Raw genomic sequence first — 19,181 nt, forward strand, 5'->3', positions numbered from 1 at the left:
GGGGGGGGGGGCTGTCCCCCTGCTTAAATAAAAGCACCTTTTTGCACCAGCGACAGCTCAAGAATTCTTCCTTGGCGGTGGGCTCCAGACGCCACCGTACCAAACCTCGCCTATATTCCACAACCACATCACTGGGGTATCCCTGAGCGGGTCCCCCACTTCTGCTCCTTTCAGGGCCCAGGTGGGGGCCGCTCTCCCAGGAAGACCTCCAGAGCCCGGCCCTACTTGGGCCTTTCAGGTCTGAGTCCCTGGCCGCAGCGGGAGCTCCCGGCCTGGCTGAGCTCTGACCCCGCGGCAGGGGAAATGCGCTTTGGGGGGGGGGCGGTCTTGGGCAACTAACTTCCCAGTTTCGATAGGGTGTTTGGGATGAAGACGTCCAATCCCTGGTAAGGGGTGGGGGAAAACTGGATTACGACTCCCCTCCGCCCTGCGGGGATATTCGGGGGCGGTGGGGGGTGCTCAGGGCCCCACCCCAGGGGGAGTAAATTATACTCCGCCCTTCCCCGGAACATCCAACCGACCCTTCTTCCAGGACCCGTCTCCCAAGAGTCAACTTCAGGATGCCAAAGGCCACAGTGAGGCCAGGCCTGCGGCTCCAGCGCTTCCCGCCCCCTCCCGGAGAGCCCCGCCCCAAAGACTGCGGTCCCCAGCAGAGGGGGAAGGTTTCGGGGTGACCTCAACCGTGACCTTCAGCACACTGTACCCCCGCTGCGCCCGGGACTCACCCGCGGCAGCTCGCCGACCCCTCGATCTGACAGCGCGATGGTGCGGGCGCCCCGCGGTGACCACGCTGCAAAAGCCCTCCGCGGCCTGGAGGCCCTGCCCCGGCCCGCCCCACACACGCCCCGGAGGCCCCGCCCCGGCCCACCCAAACCCTCCCCTGGGCCCCGCCCCCGCCCCGGCTCCTTCCAGTCTCCGCCGCGGGTCGCGCCCCAGCTCCGCCTAGTCTCCGCCCCGCTCCGGCTCCGCGGTCTCCGCCCTCGCCCCAGGCCCGCCCAGGCTCCGCCCCCGCCCCACCCCACCCCCTTCCTTCCTCGCTTCAGCCCCCCGCCGCCCACCTGCATCAAAGCCCGGACGCGGCGTGGCGCAGATGGGTACCGCGGAGTGCTGCCCCGCGGCGACACCCACGCGATCCTCGGCTGCACGCGCACCTTTCAGGAGCTTTCTCGGCGGGGTCTGGCCGCGGTCACCCGGGCGAATCCTCTGCGTCTCCCTGTGCTCCGCCTGCTTCTGCCGGATGCACTTCGCCCTCTCGCCCACGCCGTCTCGCGGGCCCTATTTCCTGAGCCCAGCTCAACGGAGGTGCTGCATGCCGCAGTCCCGGAGCGCAGGACCCTGGACCCGGCTCCCTGGGTCCCCACCTGGCCGCGCCTTAGATGCCGAGGGACTTCCGCATTGTACCCAGCATTTCTGGGCTGCAGTCCCCACACCTGGTCCCATCTAGCAAAGTGTAAAGGCAAGCCTTGAAAGGGTCCCACTATTTCATGGACTCCCTCCAACCATAATAATGTCAAAATTAAATAATTGTTTTTACTTATGTAACTTTACTTCACCATTTAACTTTTTGTTCTGTTTTAGGCAAAATTTAAGATTTTCATGAGCCCTAAATTTTTCATTTTTTTCCTAATATTAAAAAGAAAACACAACATTCTCTTTGACTATAAAAGTTTTTGTTTTTTTTTTTGTTTTGTTTTTTTGGTTTTTTCTTTAAAAAAGATGCATCATTTGGGGCCCTAGGCCCTGAGCCTCCAGAGGCCCCGAGGCAAGCTCTCTGAGCAGCCTGGGATGGCTGGTCACCCTATTTGCCAGTGGTCACTGAGATGCCCCATGTGCCCCAAATATTCTCACCCTCATGAAGCTCGCACTCTAATGGAGCAGAGAGTAAACACGTAAGTCAACACCAGAGCACGTCACCGGCTTCAGCGTCAGCCTATGATGAATTAATGAGAACTGGGTTGACCGCCCAGCCTTAAGCAATCAAAAAAGGGAGAATAAATGAAACAGCGTTTTTTGGACATTGCATCACAGGCTGGCAGAGGCAGGGATTCTGGGGGAAGGGACTTCACAGAAGGGACTGCAGGCCTTACCACTGGGGGACCAAACAGAGCCCACGCTCTGCCTGATGGAGGAGACAAGTGGAGAGTCAGGGAGGCCAGGGCAGCTGGAATTCACGGGGCAGAGCTCCAATCGAGGAGAGCTGCTCAGGAGAGAGCTAGGAGGTGAGCAGAGGGAGCTGGTGAGAAGCAGCAGGCAAAACAGTATCCAGAGTCACATGGGGCTGGGGGTTGCCTGTGTGCACCAGGAGCAGAGACCTTAAAATATGGGGTCACTGGGCAGCGTGCTCAGGAGGAAATTGCCTTAATTGTGGGGACTACTCACCCGGATTACAGATCACACCTGGTCCCACCTAACGAAGCCTAAAAGCAAGTGTTGAGAGGGTCCAATCCTCTCTGAGTAATGTCACTGCACCCTAAGACAAAACTCAAAAAAAGAAAACAAGCCAGCATCCCACAATGTAAAATTCACCTAATTAAGTGCCTGACACCCAACGGAAAACACCATCAGGCATGCGGAGAAGCAGGAAAATGTAACCCGTGGTGGGGAGGAAAAAATCATTAGAAACAGACCCACAAATGAGACAGCCGGTAGTGTTACTGAGCATGGACATTAAAACAGACACCATATTTCCTATATTCAAGCAGATAGAAGGGAGCATGACTGTGTCGGGGAGCCGCCAGAAATAAAAAAAGTACAGATTGAATTTCTAAAGATGAAAAATGGGTCTGTGATGAAAAACACACTGGGGGGGTGATTATCAGCCCACTCGAGTCTCCAGTCAAAGATCAGTGGGCTTGAGCCTAAAGCATCAGGCAGAGGATGCCAGGGGGACAGCGTAGGGGGAGCAGTGCGGCCGCAGCTTCCGGTGGCCCTGTGTGTGTGTCCCTGGAGGCCCAGAAGGAGAGGCGAGGAAGAGAAAAAATATTTCCAATAAATAATGGCCACATTTTTCCGAATTTGTTGAGAACTATAAACCCACGGAACCCAGGAACTCAGTGAACCTTAAGCACAAAAATTCGGAAGAAAACCAGGCCAGAGCAGGTCTCGAGGCAGGTGCGGAGAAGCAGCGACAGAAAGGGAACCCTGAGGGTGCGCCAGGGAGTGCGCGCAGCGGCCAGGGCGAGCTAGCCACACAGAGAGGCGACCTCCGACCCCCCCAACCTAGGCCGGAGAGTGTAACAGCGCGCCCAGCAGCGCTGGAGCGTCTGAAAGGGCAAGGGGCACGGCAGGGGCATCTCCCTGCAGAAAGAAGGTAAATTATGCCTCTGGGACACATGTCTACACAGAGGAGTGGAAACAGCAGAAATGGGAAAGATAAGGTACTTTTTTCTTACTTTGAAATTACTTTAGAAGATAACTGGCTGCTTAGAGCAGAAGTAGTAACACTCTGTTAAGAGACGTTTAGCAAATGCAGAAGTAAATTGTATGACAATGGTAGCCACAGTCCTGGACAGAAGGGAAATGCACCCTTGTCTGTTTATTTCCTACAGGTGAGCGGGAAACACAGACTGTCATGTTAAAGACGTGCACTATAAACACTAAAGCAACCACACACACACAGAAAGAGAATGAAACGCAAAATCAAAGAGCTCTACCTGATAAAGCAACAAAGGAGATAAAATGGAATCAGGAAAAATTAAGCTGTGGGTCAGAGAGAAAGCAGAGGAAGAGGGAGGGGGGGAAGCTCAGGGGCCAAGGAGAAGATGATGGCAGGAGAACAGACTCAAGCCACCTGCACCCAAAACGCCACTCCGTGGTCCAAGCCCCAGAGAGAAGCAGAGCAGAGCCAGCCCACCGTTCTGTACGGACCCAAGCAGGCTGACAGTGCAAGAGAAATACTCACGTTAACACTGAGGAAAAGACAGCAAGGGCGGCCGCAGTCATACCGGACGAAGTGCCATCTAGAGCAGAGACTGTAACCAGGAAGGGAGAGGAACATTCGGTAACTGGAGACGGGTCGGTTTAGAGAGGGGCAAAGCCATCCTAAATGTTTGCGTTCCTGGCAGTGGGGCTTCAGAACACACCGTCGCCGGCAGAACTGAAGAGAGAAAAAGGAAAGTCACGCTTCCAGTCGGACTCAAGATCAACCCTCCTTACTCAAGATCCAAGAGCAGAAGTGGACAACGCCAGCAAGGGCAGAGAGGACCTGAGCAACACCACCAGCGGCTCAATGTGCGGGGAGCCCTATGCCCGGCAGGGGTGGGGACGGGGACACAGAGCGTTTCCCGAGACAGCCTGTGCTCTGGGCCGTAAGACAAATCTCAGTACATTTACCAGGATTGAAATCATATGAATGGTTTCCTTAGACGACAGTGGGATTAAACCAGAAATCAGCCACAGAAAAATATGTGTAAGATCCCCCAAATATTTCGACACTGAGCAACGCATTTCTAAACAACCCATGGGCCAAAGGAGAGATCTGAAAGGAAACGAGAAAGAATTTCCAGCCCAATGGAAGTGAAAACAGAACACAGCAGAGTTAGTGCACGGCCACAGCAGGGCTCCAAAGGGCAGCGTCCTCACTAATGCTCACATTAGGAAACCAGAAAGCCCCCAGCACAGTGAGACTAGAACAAGAGCAAAGAAAACCCCAAGGAAGCAAAATAAAGCGAAAAATAAAAATAAGAACCAAAAAAAAAATCAATGAAATAGCAAAAGAAAAACAATAGGGAAGACCAGTCAAGCCAGAAGCTAATTCTTTAAGAAAATCAAAATCATCTTTAAACCTCTGTGTAGACTGATCAAAAAGAGAAGAGATAAGATGAGCCACAAAACAGGAATGAGAAAGGGGACATCAGGACAGGCTGTGACAACATTACATCAATGCGTCCTACAACTGAAATGACTCGGGTCGGGCCCCTCGTAGACACGGGCCCGAGGCCCACCCGACAGGAAATACGAATGGATTATCCCTCTGTCTTTTGAAGAAATTGAATTTGTAGCTAAAAATCTTCCATAAAGACAACGCCGGTGAATTCTACAAAGCATTTATTTATTTATTTATTTATTTTAGATTTTCTTTATTTATTTGAGAGAGAGAACATGAGCGGGGGGAGGGGCGGAACGAGAGAAAGAGAAGCAGACTCCCCGCAGAGCAGGGAGCCCAGTTCGGGGCTCAATCCCAGGACCCTGAGATCATGACCCAAGCTGAAGGCAGACACTTCAGCGACTGAGCTCCCAGGCGTCCCTACAAGGCATTTAAAGAAAGACACAAACTGACAGTCTCCCACCCCTTCTGAAGAAGGAGGGCTGTGCCCACTCAGCCACCATCCCTCTGAGTCTAGAACCAGACACAGACGTTACAAGGAGCCCACAGCGGACCAGGGTCTCTCCCGGACTTAGCTGTAAAAGTTACGAGCAAAAGTATAGCCAACAAATTCAATAATAGAGAAAAGGAAATATAACATGACAAAGCCCAACTCCGGTTTGGCCTTGAAGATCGAATGTGATTCAACGTGTCCACCCGACCACCAACTGCACAGATTAGGGAAGAACATTTGACAAAATCTCACGTCCATTTCTGGTTCAACCAACCAACCAACCAACCAACCTGTCAGCAAACCAGGAGCAGGGGAACTGCCTGAGCCTGATGAGGGCACCTACAGAAATCCCACAGCTCATCTCTTTGGTTTGTAAGACAGAGCTCGGGCTGCACCAGCAGGAGCAGAGCAGGCGCCTCTCGTTGTTCTCGCTCCGCGGCCGCTGGCGGCCCAGCTGTGTGACAGAGCAAGCCAGAGACGTAAAAGACACAAAGATCAGAAGGGAAGTAAAACTGCCCCTGGTTTCAGAGGACAGGACTGTTCACACAGAAAATTGGGGGGAATGTACCAAAAAGAAACCCCCAAAAAAGCCAACTCAAGAGAGCTCCCCCGGACCTGTGTTGCTTTAGCAAGGTTACGGGATAAAAGGTTAACAGGCAAAAATGTATCGTATGTCTATATTCTTAGAACCAACAACGATCATTGAAAATTGAAAAGACCCTTTAGAAATAGCATCCCACGCAGCACTGTGGGATGAGGTTGACGAAAGATCCCTGAGTCCTTTCGGATTGCATTGAACCGAATTCTGGAAAATGTGGGCTGACGTGGAGTGTTGGGGGGGTCTCCAGGTTTGAGCGGTCACCAGTAACACTGCCACGAACAGAGCAGATCCGTGGTTGCCTGGGCGGGGTGCACAGGGAAGGACGGAGGGGCCCGGGCAGGGGTGCGGGCAGCTTGGGGGGGAATGGCCGTGCTCAGTGTCTTGATGGTTCCGTGTGCGTGAAACATGTTAACTCTCACTGCCTCGGACGCTCCAGGTGAGTCCCAGCGCATCGTACCCACGTGTACCGTGATGAAACCGAAAACAGCGTGTCAGATGGTGAAAAAGCTATGCGGAAAATGGAGGGGGTGGGGACGGGGCGGGCCTCCGTGCGTGGGCCACACGTGGGCAAACGCCTGGGACACGGGTGCGTAAGATGGTGGCGCCGTGCGAGGCTCCCGGGACGGGGAGGCGGCCGCGAGCGGGCGGAGCAGGCCCTGTGCTCAGCAGCTCGGGAAGCAGCTCTTGCCTTTCGCCAGGGTGCTCAGGCCACGTGGGGCCCTGCTCCCCCTGCTCCTGGCTGGGCCCCACATCTCCGCCATCCATCAGCCATGCCCCCTGCGGGGGCCACCACCAGCCAGGGCTCCTCCTTGCCTGCACTCGAGCTGGGGCTCTGTCTGACCCACAGTGAGGCCTGAGAGCATGATGACTAACGAGAGGCGGAGCCCGCCCCCCGGAAGCCTCCTGTCTGCCAAGGAGGGGGGAGGGCTGCTTGCTTGGGCACCTGCTGGGTTCTGGGAACTCCCAGAGATGCAATGATTCAGATTGCCCCGATCCAGGTAGTGGGGCCCCGATCCAGACAGCAGGACCGAGGTAAGTTTACCTACCTTGGGTTGACCCCGGCCAGGTGAGCTCAGCGGCACCTTTGGCCAACCCTCCCAGGGCGGAGATGGTATGTGTTTGTCTCTGACCACTTGGGCTGGGTGCCAGAGAGAGCACGCAAGCCTTCTGCCCTGTGCTTCTACTCACCCCCCCGCCCCGGAGCGACCCCCCTTCTGGGGCCTCAGAGAGGTTTCCCGGGGTGGGTCGTGTCTCCTCTGAAGGTGAGGAGTGACAGTGGCATTTCAGGCTTCGTGCATGATGGGGCTGGGCCCGGGTCACAAGCCCCAGGAGCTGGACGGACAGCCCCTCCCCACACCTGCACCCTGGAGAGCAGAGGCACAACCACGCTGATTTTCAGGCATTTATTCCCATGTAAGTAGAAAAATAAACGGAAACCCAGCAGAATGAATGTCAGATCAGAAGGGGTCAGAATGCCTTCTGTCTCTGGCCTTCCTGCTGTTCAGGGAAGTACATCTCTTGTCTTGGGGGAGGGGGCCCCAGACCCTCCGAGGCAGTCCCAGCCCAGCCCGGGGCATCCCAGCCTCCCCGCAGGGTGCTGGCGCGGGAGGGGCTGCGGAGTCCCGGGTCAGGGAGAGGAAGGGAGCCGGTGTGCGGAAGTCCCCGGGAGAGGGATGGGGCGGTCACAGGCTGGGGACCGCGATGAGGGCGAGGAGGCTGAGGGCCAGCGCCAGGCCGAGTGCAGTGCTGGGCAGCGGGGTGCGGGCTGGGGCGCTGCTCTGTAGACTGCGGTTGCACAAGTCGTCCTGACAGCACAGGGTGGCGGCCGCCCCGCTGCTCACCTGGCCCGGCAGGCTGTGCGTCGGCGTGCAGGACTCCGCACAGTCCTTCTCCACCAGGTTCCCTGTCAGGGGTTCCACTGGCAACACGTGGGCGCGGTCAGGCTGGGCTGTGGCTTCCGACCCCCACAGCCCGTGCAGCCGGCCTCCATGGCACCCCAAGTCCCAGCTCCCGGCCCCACCCATCACCGACATCCTCCCGTCAGCCTTCCGGCCACGGCCCCCCGACCCCCGGGGCACCTGGCCCTGTGCCCCCGATCACTCACGCTTGGTCCTGGTCCTGCAGTAGCGTGCGCTGGCCGCGCAGTTCTGGGCTCTCTCACAGTTGGTGGAGCTGGAGCAGACGTGACACCGCAGAGCATGGGCTAGGGGACGAAGGACACAGGCAGGCGGGGGTCGCTGTCTAGTGGACACAGCCCTCTGCCACCCTTGCCCTAGACCGACCAGACCCCTCTGAGGCCTTCAGGCCCTGCCGGGGCTCCTGTCCTACACATGACCTCCGGGGTCCTGAGGCGACAGTCCTCAACCGCTGGGACCGCGGGACCCCTCCTGCCCAGAGGCGGTGCTGGGCCGGGCGTGTCCGGAGAGCTGGTGGGAAGGTGGCTGGTGAGGGTTACACTGGGGACCCTTTCCCAGGAGCTTTGCAGAGCTCTGGGACTTGCAAAAAGCAGCTCACAGCCCACGAGTACTGTCCCCCTCCCCAGAGCCTGTCCCCAGTGGGCAGCGATGGTCACGAGGACCTGAGGCTAAGTCAGGGCAGGGGGCTCAGCTTGACCACGCTGAGCTTGCGGGAGGAGGGGTTGCCCTGGGGACAGAGGGTCAGGGGCTGACTGACCCGGGCGTTGGTCTTTCCCAGGTGGTGCTGGGGGGGGGGGCTTCTCAAGACGGCTCCCCGCCGCTCTCTCCCCCTCTGTATGTTGGATCCCGGGGCCAATTCTGAGATTCTCTGATTCTGCAATATTTTAAGTCTGATTCCACTAAGCTAGATGTGGGTTCATTTTGTTTTAAATTCTGAGTCTGGCATCCGGGGAGTCCCAGATGCTCTGAGCGCAAAGCCCAGGACTACAGGCTTCCCGCGGGTGTCCCGCAGGTCCCAGCGGTCCGCCCTGCCCCAGCCCCTCACCCACCTGGCCCGGCGGCCACAGCCAGCGCAACGAGGAGCAGCAGGGCCGTCTTCATCTTGGGGCGTCTCTGGGAGCAGTGGGGGCCCCTCCTCTCTGGAAGCCTTATAGCTGGGGCAGGTGCTGGTGGGAGGGGTGAGGGTGGGCAGCGAGCCAGGCACCGGCACTCCACCTGCCCCACCCTGGCTGGCCCACACCCACCAGCCCCTGCCCCCTGGAGGGACCTCCACCCCTGGCGGCCTACCCCCCAGGGCAGGGGTCTTCCGTCCCCCGTCTCCGGGCTATGGACAGAGGCGTCAGCTGGCTCTGCAGCTCACTGCCTTGTCTTCCTCTCTCTGGCTCCGGCTCCGGCCCCGGCTGTCCTGGAGGAGAAGCAGCCTTCATCCTGCTTTGGGACCAGGCCTCTCCATCTCTTGCTCTGGTCCCTGAGGGCAGTGAGCTCTTCCAGGCCAGGGGCGGTGGGTGCTGGGTAGATCCCCCCAACTTCACCCTCTTGCAGTGCTCATGGAGAGGGGAGACTTGGCCCCTAAACACAGGCACTGCCCTCTTCCCCGAAGGGTTTCCTGTCTGCTTGCTGGTCCTGGGAACTTCCTGCTGCTGGGTTGTGTGGGTGGGCCCAACAGAGGCCTCCCCCTGACCCTGTCCTAGCGGGCCACGCTGGCTGTGACGGTGAGTCGGGCCAGAGCACAGAGCTCAGCGCTGGGCCTGTCCCCGCCCCATCCCTGCAAGCACTGGAGGGGCAGGGCCCGCTACAAGGAAGGTGGCCCTGGGCTGGAGGGAGGGCAGGGGGCAGAGCCAGGCTACAGCTCTTGGGAGCACTGTGGGCTCAGGCCGGGGAGATCTGGGAGCCCTTGGCCCTTCCTCCCAGCATGCCCTGGACAGGCCAGCTCCCGAGCGGGGCCTCACCTGGGCGGGCTGGGCTGCGTCACGGTGCCAGGGGTCCAGGGAGGTGCTGCCTGACACTCTGGGCTGCCCTCCCTAGAGATGTTACTGGACCTGGTGGGATCTGGCTGGAGGTGCAGGGATGCTGTGAGCTCCTTCCAGGACCCTGGCGGCAGGGAGGAGGGTAAGCAGAAGCCCCCGAGGCAGCCTCCAGCAACATCCTGAGCCTATCCCACGGGCTGGTCCCCGGCTCCCTAGGCCTTATTTAGGGGAGCCGGGGTCTCTCTTGACAAGCAGGTAATATGCGGGAACAGCTCCTTCACCCAGAGAGAGAAAGTCACTCCAAGCTCTGAGGCCTGGATTCATCAGGCACAGCCCTTCATGGGCAGGTGGAAGGAGGACGCCCCAGAGGCCTCGGGAAGCAGGACGTAGGGCTCGGTGACAGGGTGGTGACTGGCATGGGAGGGTGGTGGGAATGACAGGTGGGGAGGGGTGACTCACTGAGGGGCATGGAAGCTACTAGAAAAACAGGTTTGGGGGATTGGATTTCCTACAGGGCCTGGTAGAGCTAAGGGGTCCAGGGGTGTTGGGCAGACCAGGAGTGGAAGTTTGGGTGTCAGGCTGCTGGGCAGCAGGCTCCCCTCACCTGAGGCTGGAGGGACCCCTGCAGCCCTGGCTCACGTCAGGGGCACCTCAGGCTTCACTGTGGCCGTGCGCCCTGCAAGCAGGGACAGACACCTACCGAAGCGGAGGTGGTAGCTGGGTTCTGGTTCCGTGGCAAGAAAGCCTTTGTCTCTGACAGGACTGCCAGTGAGGAAGTGGGCTGCCTGCCGAGATGTGAGCTGCCTGTCCTGGGGGTTTGCTTCTAGCAGGACCATCAACAGCAGCCTCAGACACAGTTTACTTGTGCGAGAAAGTGGGCGATTCCCATGGCAGGAGCTCTCGGAGAACCGGGAGTCATCGGAACAGTGCAGTCAGGGAGGGCTTCCTGAAGGTGATGACCTGATTGCCCTGATCTTGGAGGCAGATTTTAGGGGAGAGAGGAGCCGTCATTGTCCCTTAAGTTGGCCCCCTTCCAACATCCTTTTACTGGTGAAGAAATGAGGTTCTGAGGGGGCCCTGCTGGTGTCAGCCCATGACACTTTTATGTCACGTGGCCTCTCCTCCTGTCCTCCCTCATCCTCTGGAGAAAGCTGCCACTCTCCAGAACCCAAGCCCTCTCACCCAGTCCCTGGTGCCAGCCAGGTCCCTGGACCTGATGGTGCCAGAGTGTTGGCAGCAGAAACAAGGTCTAGAAGAGGCCTTGCAGGGGCGCGGGGCTGGGAGTACTAGCACCCCCACCCCTCAGCCCTGCCTGCTTCCTGAACTCAGCGGGCCAGGAAGCCAGGCGCCAGGACAAGTCCAGACCTCTGCTGCCCCATGCTTTTCTGGCTCATGCTCCCCCAGCCCCTGCCCTGCCTTCCCACTGCTCCCGAGGGTCTTGGCCTTGGAGTAGGGGAGGGGTGGGAATCAAGGCCTAGATCATGGGGCTGGGGTCCCTGGGGTCCCAGAAAGGGGGTGAGGGGGACAGAGTGGGAAGCGCCCGGCTCAGTGCAGACAGTGGCCACTCTAAACTTTCTGAAAATGCAGCCTGGTGGTCCCTGGGCCTTGCCTTGGGCTGAGGGTGGGCACCGGGATGGCAGCTCGGGTTCCCTCCCTGGAGGCGCCCTCACACCTTGGGGCCTGCTGACCAGGCCTTTTCAGTTTCCAGGTGCATCCTGGGCATGTGCTGGCCGGCTGCACACAGGGACGCCCAGCAGCGCCCGCCATGGACCATGCACTTGGGACATCACAGAGACAGATAGGAGAGACGGGGCGGCCCACAGGACCCCCAGATGAGCTGGGGAGATGGGGCACAGACAAGTGGGCCCATGCGAGTGGGAAGCCCAAGGAGGCCAAGGGTCTCCTGAAGGATGGAGCAAGGACAACGGGGTGGGGACCTGGGTCTGGGCCCGGAGGCCTTGGGCACGGCACACCCCTTCTTCCCCACAGGGCTAAGGTGACTACCCCGTGAGTCAGGCCGTGAAGGGATACAGCGTCGTGCTGCCCCGGGGGAGGGCTTGCCTTTTCCCTCCATTTGCAGACCTGCAAACACAGACAGGGCCTCCCTTGAATGACACAGAGGGTGCAGGGCCTTGCCCAGGATCACCCAGCCCACCAGTGGGAATTAGAGCTGGGCCTGCCCTCCTCCCCCAACTCTGTCCCTGGCTGGCTGGCGGGGGCTCTCACCCCACGCCCAGGCCTCCCTACTCCTCCTTCCCGCACAGGAGAGCCACCCCCCTTCACAGGGCCACAGGCCTAGACACAGGTCTCTCTCAGCTGCTTCCCAGGGCCTGGCATGGCCCCACCTGTCTAGATCATCCCCTGGGACCCTGGCCATCAGTGTGTGGCCTCCCTTTCCTGCTCTGCCAGAGCGCAAATCCAGCACACAGCCACGTGGGCAGCCCTTCCCTGCCTTGGGGCATAGCGTGTTCCCCGGGAGTGGCTGGACGGGCGCCCCGGGTTCCTGAAGGCCAGGAGAGATACACCGGTTCTCAGGCCTGGTAGGCAACTCCCCTGAGAGAGGCCCCACAGGATCTCTGCCCGCACCAGCACCCAGCACCCGCACCCAGCACCCGCACCCAGCACCCGCACCCAGCACCAGCACCCAGCACCTCACCTGGCACCCGCACCAGGCACCCGCACCCAGAACCCGCACCCGGCACCCGCACCCGGCACCCGCACCCGGCACCCGCACCCGGCACCCGGCACCCGGCACCCGGCACCCGGCACCCACACCCGGCACCCGGCACCCGGCACCCGCACCCGGCACCCGCACCCGGCACCCGCACCCGGCACCCGCACCCGGCACCCGCACCCGGCACCCGCACCCGGCACCCGCACCCGGCACCCGCACCCGGCACCCGCACCCGGCACCCGCACCCGGCACCCGCACCCGGCACCCGCACCCGGCACCCGCACCCGGCACCCGCACCCGGCACCCGCACCCGGCACCCGCACCCGGCACCCGCACCCGGCACCCGCACCCGGCACCCGCACCCGGCACCCGCACCCGGCACCCGCACCCGGCACCCGCACCCGGCACCCGCACCCGGCACCCGCACCCGGCACCCGCACCCGGCACCCGCACCCGGCACCCGCACCCGGCACCCGCACCCGGCACCCGCACCCGGCACCCGCACCTAGCACCCGCACCCCGCACCTCAACCAGCACCCGCACCCAGCACCAGCACCCAGCACCCGCACCCAGCACCCGCACCCAACACCCGCACCCAGCACCTGCACCTAGCACCCGCACCCAGCACCCGCACCTAAACGTCTGGCATGTGCCCTGCATATCAGTTTCTCTGGCTTCATGACGTGGAGGAAGAGAACCTGCAGAAGGGCATGGGCACAGAGCCACAGAACCACCACAACCTTGGGGACCTCATAGTTCCAAGGGTGCAGGCTCCCAGCAGTGTGAGCTTACAGAGCATGGAATCCCAGAACTGTGGGACTAAGAATCTGAGAAGCAAGTATCCTGTAGGGGGTTTACTCGTTGCATGTGAGGAAAGCTCCCTCTAGGGTTCTAGAAAAGGACAGAGTGTTTGTGTTCATGTTCTATCCCTAGGTTCTCTGCTCTGCCATGCTGCCGCTCAGTGCTCCTCCTGTTGTAGCCTGAGCTTGTGGCTCTAAACCCTTGAGCTCCATGACGGCATTGGGTGTAAGTTCCAAGGTAGTGAACACCTACCACCTATGTAATCCATCCATCTATCTGTTACTTATCCATTCATTCATCCATCCACCAGCCAGCGAGCCAGCCGTGTATCCATCCATCCATCCATCCATCCATCCATCCATCCATCATCTATCATCCAACCATCCATCATGTACCCATCCATCCATCTACCCGTCCATCTACCTATCCATCCATCCATCATTCATCCATCCATCATTCATCCATGTATCCATCCACTCACCCATCCACATATCCATCCATCCATCCATCCATCCATCCATCTATCCATCCATCATCCATCCATCCATCCATCCATCCAACCACCCATCCATCCATCTATCCATCCATCATCCAACCATCCATCCATCCATCCATCCATCCATCCATCCATCCATCCTTCTATCCATCTATTCACCTATCCATCTATCCATCCATCTACCTATCCATCCATCTATCCATCCATCATCCAACCATCCATCCATTCATCCATCCATCATCCATCCATACACCTTGTGTGTCCATAGGAGATAGTTACCATGATGTCTCTCTCTCCTGTCCCCTCTTCCTTTCCCATTTACATGCACACCTGGCAAGAGAACACAGTAATTCTCAAAGACTGTGGAATGAAACCCAGTGGGGGCTCTGAGAGCCTTACATCTGCAAGTGGTTGGCAGGCAGCTCTGGGACTTGCGACACCCAACATGCAGACATGCTCTTTTTACTTAATATTATATAATCAGTTGAGGGTGGCTTTGAGAGGACGTCATTGATCTTAACCCTTAAAAGTTTGTGCCCTGTTGGTCTGTCTGTCCGTCTCTGGCCACTAGTACCTCTTACACAGAGCAGTGTAAATTCCTTTCCTCGACAATCCCTAACCCTCTTTTGTCCCTTGTCCCTTGGGAACAACAAGTGGTCCCTTGTTGGGTCCTGCCACTCTTTAAGTCCCACTAAAACACTGCCAGGACAACCAGATTTAAAAAACAAAAAAGATTTTTTGGAAGTAGCTGGCGAAGTTCTCAGATGGGGACTACTGTCCTCCCAAGAACATGTGGGGGAAGGTTTCAATCTCTCAGCGAGAGCCACATTTCAGAGGTGGGCAGCCTCTTTCCAACCCTGCATTTTATAGACAAGGTTCCTGGCGCTTGTCAGGGTACAGGGTAATGGGAGCTGGCCGGGCTGCATCTGCATCGGCCAGGCAGCCTGGGGACAAATGGTGCGTTGTCCTCACATGGCCTAGATGCTGAGGCCCTGCTTGTCGGGGCCTCAGGCAGCTGCTGAGGCTGAATATGGAGCAGCCCAGCTCAGGCACTCCCTGCTCAGCCTGCTGGCCTTGGGGGCCTGGCTTTGGCACCCGGCCCTGGTCTGGGGGGTTGCATGCTGTTGCAACCTGCTCTGGGTGTGGGGCCAGGCTCCCCAGGGCAGGGAGTGGGTCCTAAGCTGGGCCCAGCAGGGAGCTCATTACCTACAGAGCTGAGGGGATCATTTCACCCTGGAAATATTACGTAAGAACGGAGAAGGGCCGCTCCTTTGGGAGCAGGGGAGGCTGGGGGAGGCCCAGGAACCCCCCAGAGCTGAGCGCAGGCCTGGGGGCCAGCCCCAGCTGTGACCCCCAGGGCACACAGAACCAGGACGGAGGCCACCAGGCTGGCCACCATGGGGCTGCATGCTGCCATGTCGGCCAAGCTCTCAGCTCCGGCTGCCGCCCTGCCTTCCTGCCTGTGCTCTCAGCCACCGAGGAAGAACGGGTCAAAGCCCGAGTCTCGGCTGTGGCCCCACACCCACGCCACCCCACAATGCTCTTCCCTGAGGCTCCAGCCTGGCTTCCCTGTCCTGCTGCCCGCCCTCAGGTTTCCCGCGGCGGGGGCCTCCCTGCAGACCCTCCAGCCCTTTCTAACCTCTGGGCCTTCGTACCTGCTGTCCTCACGGCCTTCCCAGGGTTGGGACCGCAGCCGTCACCTCCCCCTCTGAGAGGCTGGCAAGCCCTCCAGCACCCCCTCCCCCACAGCCCTGGTAAGGACCGTGGGCCAGCTCTGGTTTGCGAGCTCACTCCTCGTGAGCCGCGGGCACTCTCCGAGTGTCTATCGATCTAATGACCCTGGTGCAGCCGTGGGGGGCGGGGGGGGTGCAGCAGGGGTAGAGAGAATTCAGGCTCTGGGGCGGACCCCTCGGCCAGCCCAGAACTGAACCCAAGAAGCTGTCAGAGCCTCAGTGTCCTCTGTAGCAAGGGACAGTAATGCCCTCACGGGAGCCGTCTGCCGCCGCACCCCGACTTCTGACGCAGAAGCCCCGGGAGGAGGAGGCTCTGGGTCACCGTGCGGCACCCACTGTGCTTTTCCGTTGCAACTTGTACGGGTGGGACCTGCCCTAGAGAGAAGGCTGGTCAGACAGGAGTCAAGGGAGGGAATCTCCATACTCCTTAAGAAAAGAAACCCAACCTTCCAAGGCAGGGTGGGGTGGCCCGAACCTGAACCCCAACTTTGCTTCTGAGAGAGCCACTTCACACGGACTCCATGCCGACCTCCCCCTGGGCCCCGGGAGCCCAGCAGGCCTGACCACGAAGGAAAATTGTACCGGAGGCTCAGAGGGGCCCCAAGGGAATGCTGACGTCCTTGTTTGCAGGCCGGGCCCCCTCCGCCACCCTGTCTTCCAGGGTCTGCTGCTGCAAGCTGCCAGCAGGCAGGCATCCGCCCACCGGCCTGCGTCCCCCACGCCTCCGGAGCACCGCGCTCCCGCCAGAATGGCCGCCGCAGGACTGTCACGGGCGCGGGGCGCCCACAGCGGGCCAGGCTCACAGGCACGGGGGGTAGGGGAGGAGGTCGGGGGCCCTGCAAGGCCAGAGAGGTGGCCGCTGGGAACAGGAACAGCCTGGGTCCCTCCTGCAGTGCAAGGCTGGGCTGTGGGAGGGCGGATGCTGGGGGGTGGGGTGGGGAGGTCGGGTGTGTGGGCTGCCCATCTGCAGCTTGGTTCCCAGAACCGAGGCCCACACCCAGCTGGGGAAGTGCCCGCCATCCCTGGGCCCGTGGCCTTGGCCCTGAGCTGTGGGAGCCGAGCTCTGCCAGGCAGGTCCCCCGGGAGGGCGGTGAGGGAAGGGAGAGGACTCGGGGACTGTGTGGGGAGAGGTAGGCGGGCCAGGGCAGGGCCCCACAGGCTAGGAACAGGAAGACCCCATGGGAGCTGTGGGCAAGGGCACCCGTGTGGGGTTCCGAGGAGAGGCCCTGTGCAGAGGTGAGGGAGGAGAGCTGGAGCCTCTGGCCTTGTCAGCCAAGAAGAGCCCTGGGTACCCGGCTGGGCCCTGACTGGGGGTGCAGGACGGTGGGGGCTGCGGGGCACACTGCAGGGCTGACCACGGATGCAGGGGACCCCGTGTGAGCCCCTAGGTCAAGGGGGCGGGAATGGATGCTGCTTCTGGGATTCTGAGTGTGCTCTTTCCTCTCTGAGTCCACGTCTGGAGAGTGTCCCATCCTCCATAAACACCCCCTGCCTGCCTCTGAGGTGCACCCCCCCCCCCGATTCAACACCTCAGAGAATGGGGACAGGACGGGACATGCAGCTTTATTCTCCTCTCACAGCTCCGGGGGCTGGGCTGGCCGTGGGCACTTCTGCGGGAGGCAGTGCGAATGGGTGCCCCGCGCGGATCCCGCCCCCACAGCGGGCAGCCAGGGGGCCAGGAGCAAGCCTGCCTTCACCCGGCAGGGACTGAGGGTGGGGGTGTGGCGGCTCCTGAAAGCCCTCACCCCATCTCCGGACTTCGGCCCAGGGGCCTTGTGAACGACGGCCCTGGGGGGGCCTGGGAGCTCTGCCAAGGCGCCTGGCTCCCAGGAGGCTCCCCAGTGGGTTCGGGAGGCATGAGTATGCCCACTGAGGTGTGAGTTAGCCCTGGGAGGAGTGGGGGGATGCACGTGGGAGCACCCGAATGGCCGGTTCGGGGGACGCCCAGGCCTCGGGCCCCCCTCCCCTGTGCACTGCAGCTCTGGGCACATGAGGCTGGTCAGGAGGAACCCCCAGGAGAAGCCCCTGAAATGGGGCGGAGGGTGCCAGGCAGGGTCCAGGTGCCCGTCCCACTGCCGGGTGGCCAGGACCCCAGGAAAGGGCAGAGGGTCCCTCAGAGGTGGGTTCCCTGAGGCAGGGGGAGAGCTTCGCTCCTGGGGGTAGGCGCTGAGGAGGGGGCTGGGTGTGGCCTGGGGGAAGCAGGGAGGAGCGCCAGGAGGGACAGGGGCTCTTCTTGCCAGCATGCCGGTGTGCGGGGGGGGCTGTGTGGGCTGGAAATGCCTGGGAGGGGCCAGGCGAGAGCCAGGGTCGGCACGGCCATGGCGGGCTCACCAGGCCGCACGGAGTAGCGGCCACAGTAGACTGGCTGAGGCGCTGAGCCACAGGACCCCGCGGCCGCCCGCCAGGCCCACGGCTGCGCTGCCGTTACACTGGCTGCCCTGGCAGCAGGAGACAGAGAGGGTGCGGCCGTCCGAGGACATGGTGCTGTTGGGGCACACCGGGGCGCAGGACTTCATGACCAGGATGCCACCAGGGTTCGCTGTAGAGAGAGGGGCGAGGGCCCATGGCTGGTGTGCTCGGGGTGCCCCCTGCCGAGCCAGCCGGCAGGAGGCAGGCCCACAGCCTGGGGCCACCAGCACCCCTGGCACGACCCGCTTCCAGGTCTCCTGGGGCACAAGCGTGAGTGCCCAAAGAGCCTTTTGCGGGTGGGGACAGTTCCGTGACACCCGTGGATCTGGGGAGTCCTGTCTCCCCCCGAGGCCTGGCCCCTCCGGGACACCTGTGGTGGGGAGTGGCTCAGTAACCCCTGCCCCAGCCCTTCCCTCCGACAGGTGCCTGGGCTCCCTCTGGGCTCTGAGTTTCAGGGTCTAGAGGAGGTGGCAGGCCCAGCCCGCACCCCGGCCCCCTTCCTGGCCCTGGGAGGCAGGACACCTGTGTGACCCATTGGCTCGGCTTCTGCGCCTCCGCCTGGGGACCACTGAGCCCAGGGTGCCAGAAGAGCCCGGCGGGCCGCGAACGTGAGCTACTACCCCCCACCTGTGACTCAGAGCGTGCTCGCCGCTGCGGCCCTGCCAGAAGGGGACCTCACGGCAGGCCCAGACCCCAGGCGGGGCGGCCTGACCTCTCTGGCTCGGCTTCCTCATCTGGAAGATGGATGACCAGGGAAGCCGCTCTGAGACTGTCTGGGGATCAACTAAGTTCATTTGCGCTCGGCCCTGGAGCTGTGTGGAACAAACTCTCTTTCTAGGCTAGGTAGTCAGCAACGGCGCGCGGGGCCGCGGGCGGGAGCCGCCAGCGCCAGGAAGGACGGAGCCCTTCTCGGCCTTGGCAGAGCAGGGGGGCAGACGGGCGGCAGCCAGACCAGGAGGGTGTCAGACGGCCCAGACGAGGGCCTCAGGGTGGGTGGCAGGCCCCACCCCCTCAAGAGCCACCCCTGTGCACATCCCCCCTCCCACAAGCGGACACCGCGCGGCCCAGGAGCCAATGCTTCAGTGAAACGTGATGGTTGGTCAGGACCCTGTTCAGTATTTATGGATAAAATGGAATGGGGGCAGGTGTGGCCCCGAGGCTCCAGGGCCTGGTGGTGGTCACGAAGCGTGGCCCCCTCCTCCCCAGCCCAGGCTCTTCCCTTGAGAGACGGGGTACAGGCCAGGCTTGGGGGTGCTGAACCGGAGG

At 60.9% G+C, this 19,181-nt stretch overlaps 2 protein-coding genes across 3 annotated transcripts in view; both read right to left on the reverse strand.

The window, feature by feature from the left end:
* LOC103670600 (ly-6/neurotoxin-like protein 1) overlaps positions 1-825 on the reverse strand; it is a 6,173-nt gene extending 5,348 nt beyond the window's left edge. The window contains exon 1 of one of the 2 annotated variants that reach the window (XM_040626104.1): positions 726-825. The gene's annotated coding sequence lies outside the window, so the exon portion shown is untranslated. The remainder of the gene's footprint in view (positions 1-725) is intronic. The other variant, XM_040626105.1, reaches the window with a different exon arrangement.
* Positions 826-7,493: 6,668 nt separating this feature from the next.
* Positions 7,494-8,980, reverse strand: LY6D (lymphocyte antigen 6 family member D). Its single transcript, XM_008699053.2, has 3 exons — positions 8,885-8,980; positions 8,024-8,122; positions 7,494-7,837 (listed from the first exon to the last, which is right to left on the reverse strand). Exons 1-3 carry the CDS (start codon positions 8,934-8,936, stop codon positions 7,602-7,604), a joined length of 387 nt encoding a protein of 128 aa, XP_008697275.2. The 5' UTR covers positions 8,937-8,980; the 3' UTR covers positions 7,494-7,601.
* Positions 8,981-19,181: the final 10,201 nt, after the last annotated feature.

This window comes from Ursus maritimus, unplaced genomic scaffold (genome assembly GCF_017311325.1).
Source record: "Ursus maritimus isolate PB19 unplaced genomic scaffold, ASM1731132v1 scaffold_9, whole genome shotgun sequence".
Lineage (NCBI taxonomy): Eukaryota > Metazoa > Chordata > Mammalia > Carnivora > Ursidae > Ursus > Ursus maritimus.

Coding starts and splice junctions, on each gene's coding strand:
- LY6D (XM_008699053.2), bottom strand. CDS start 8,936: ATGAAGACGGCCCTGCTGCTCCTCGTTGCGCTGGCTGTGGCCGCCGGG. Junction 8,123..8,884: donor GGCTGTGGCCGCCGGGCCAG/GTGGGTGAGGGG, acceptor TTCGTCCCCTAG/CCCATGCTCTGCGGTGTCAC. Junction 7,838..8,023: donor CTGCAGGACCAGGACCAAGC/GTGAGTGATCGG, acceptor ACGTGTTGCCAG/TGGAACCCCTGACAGGGAAC.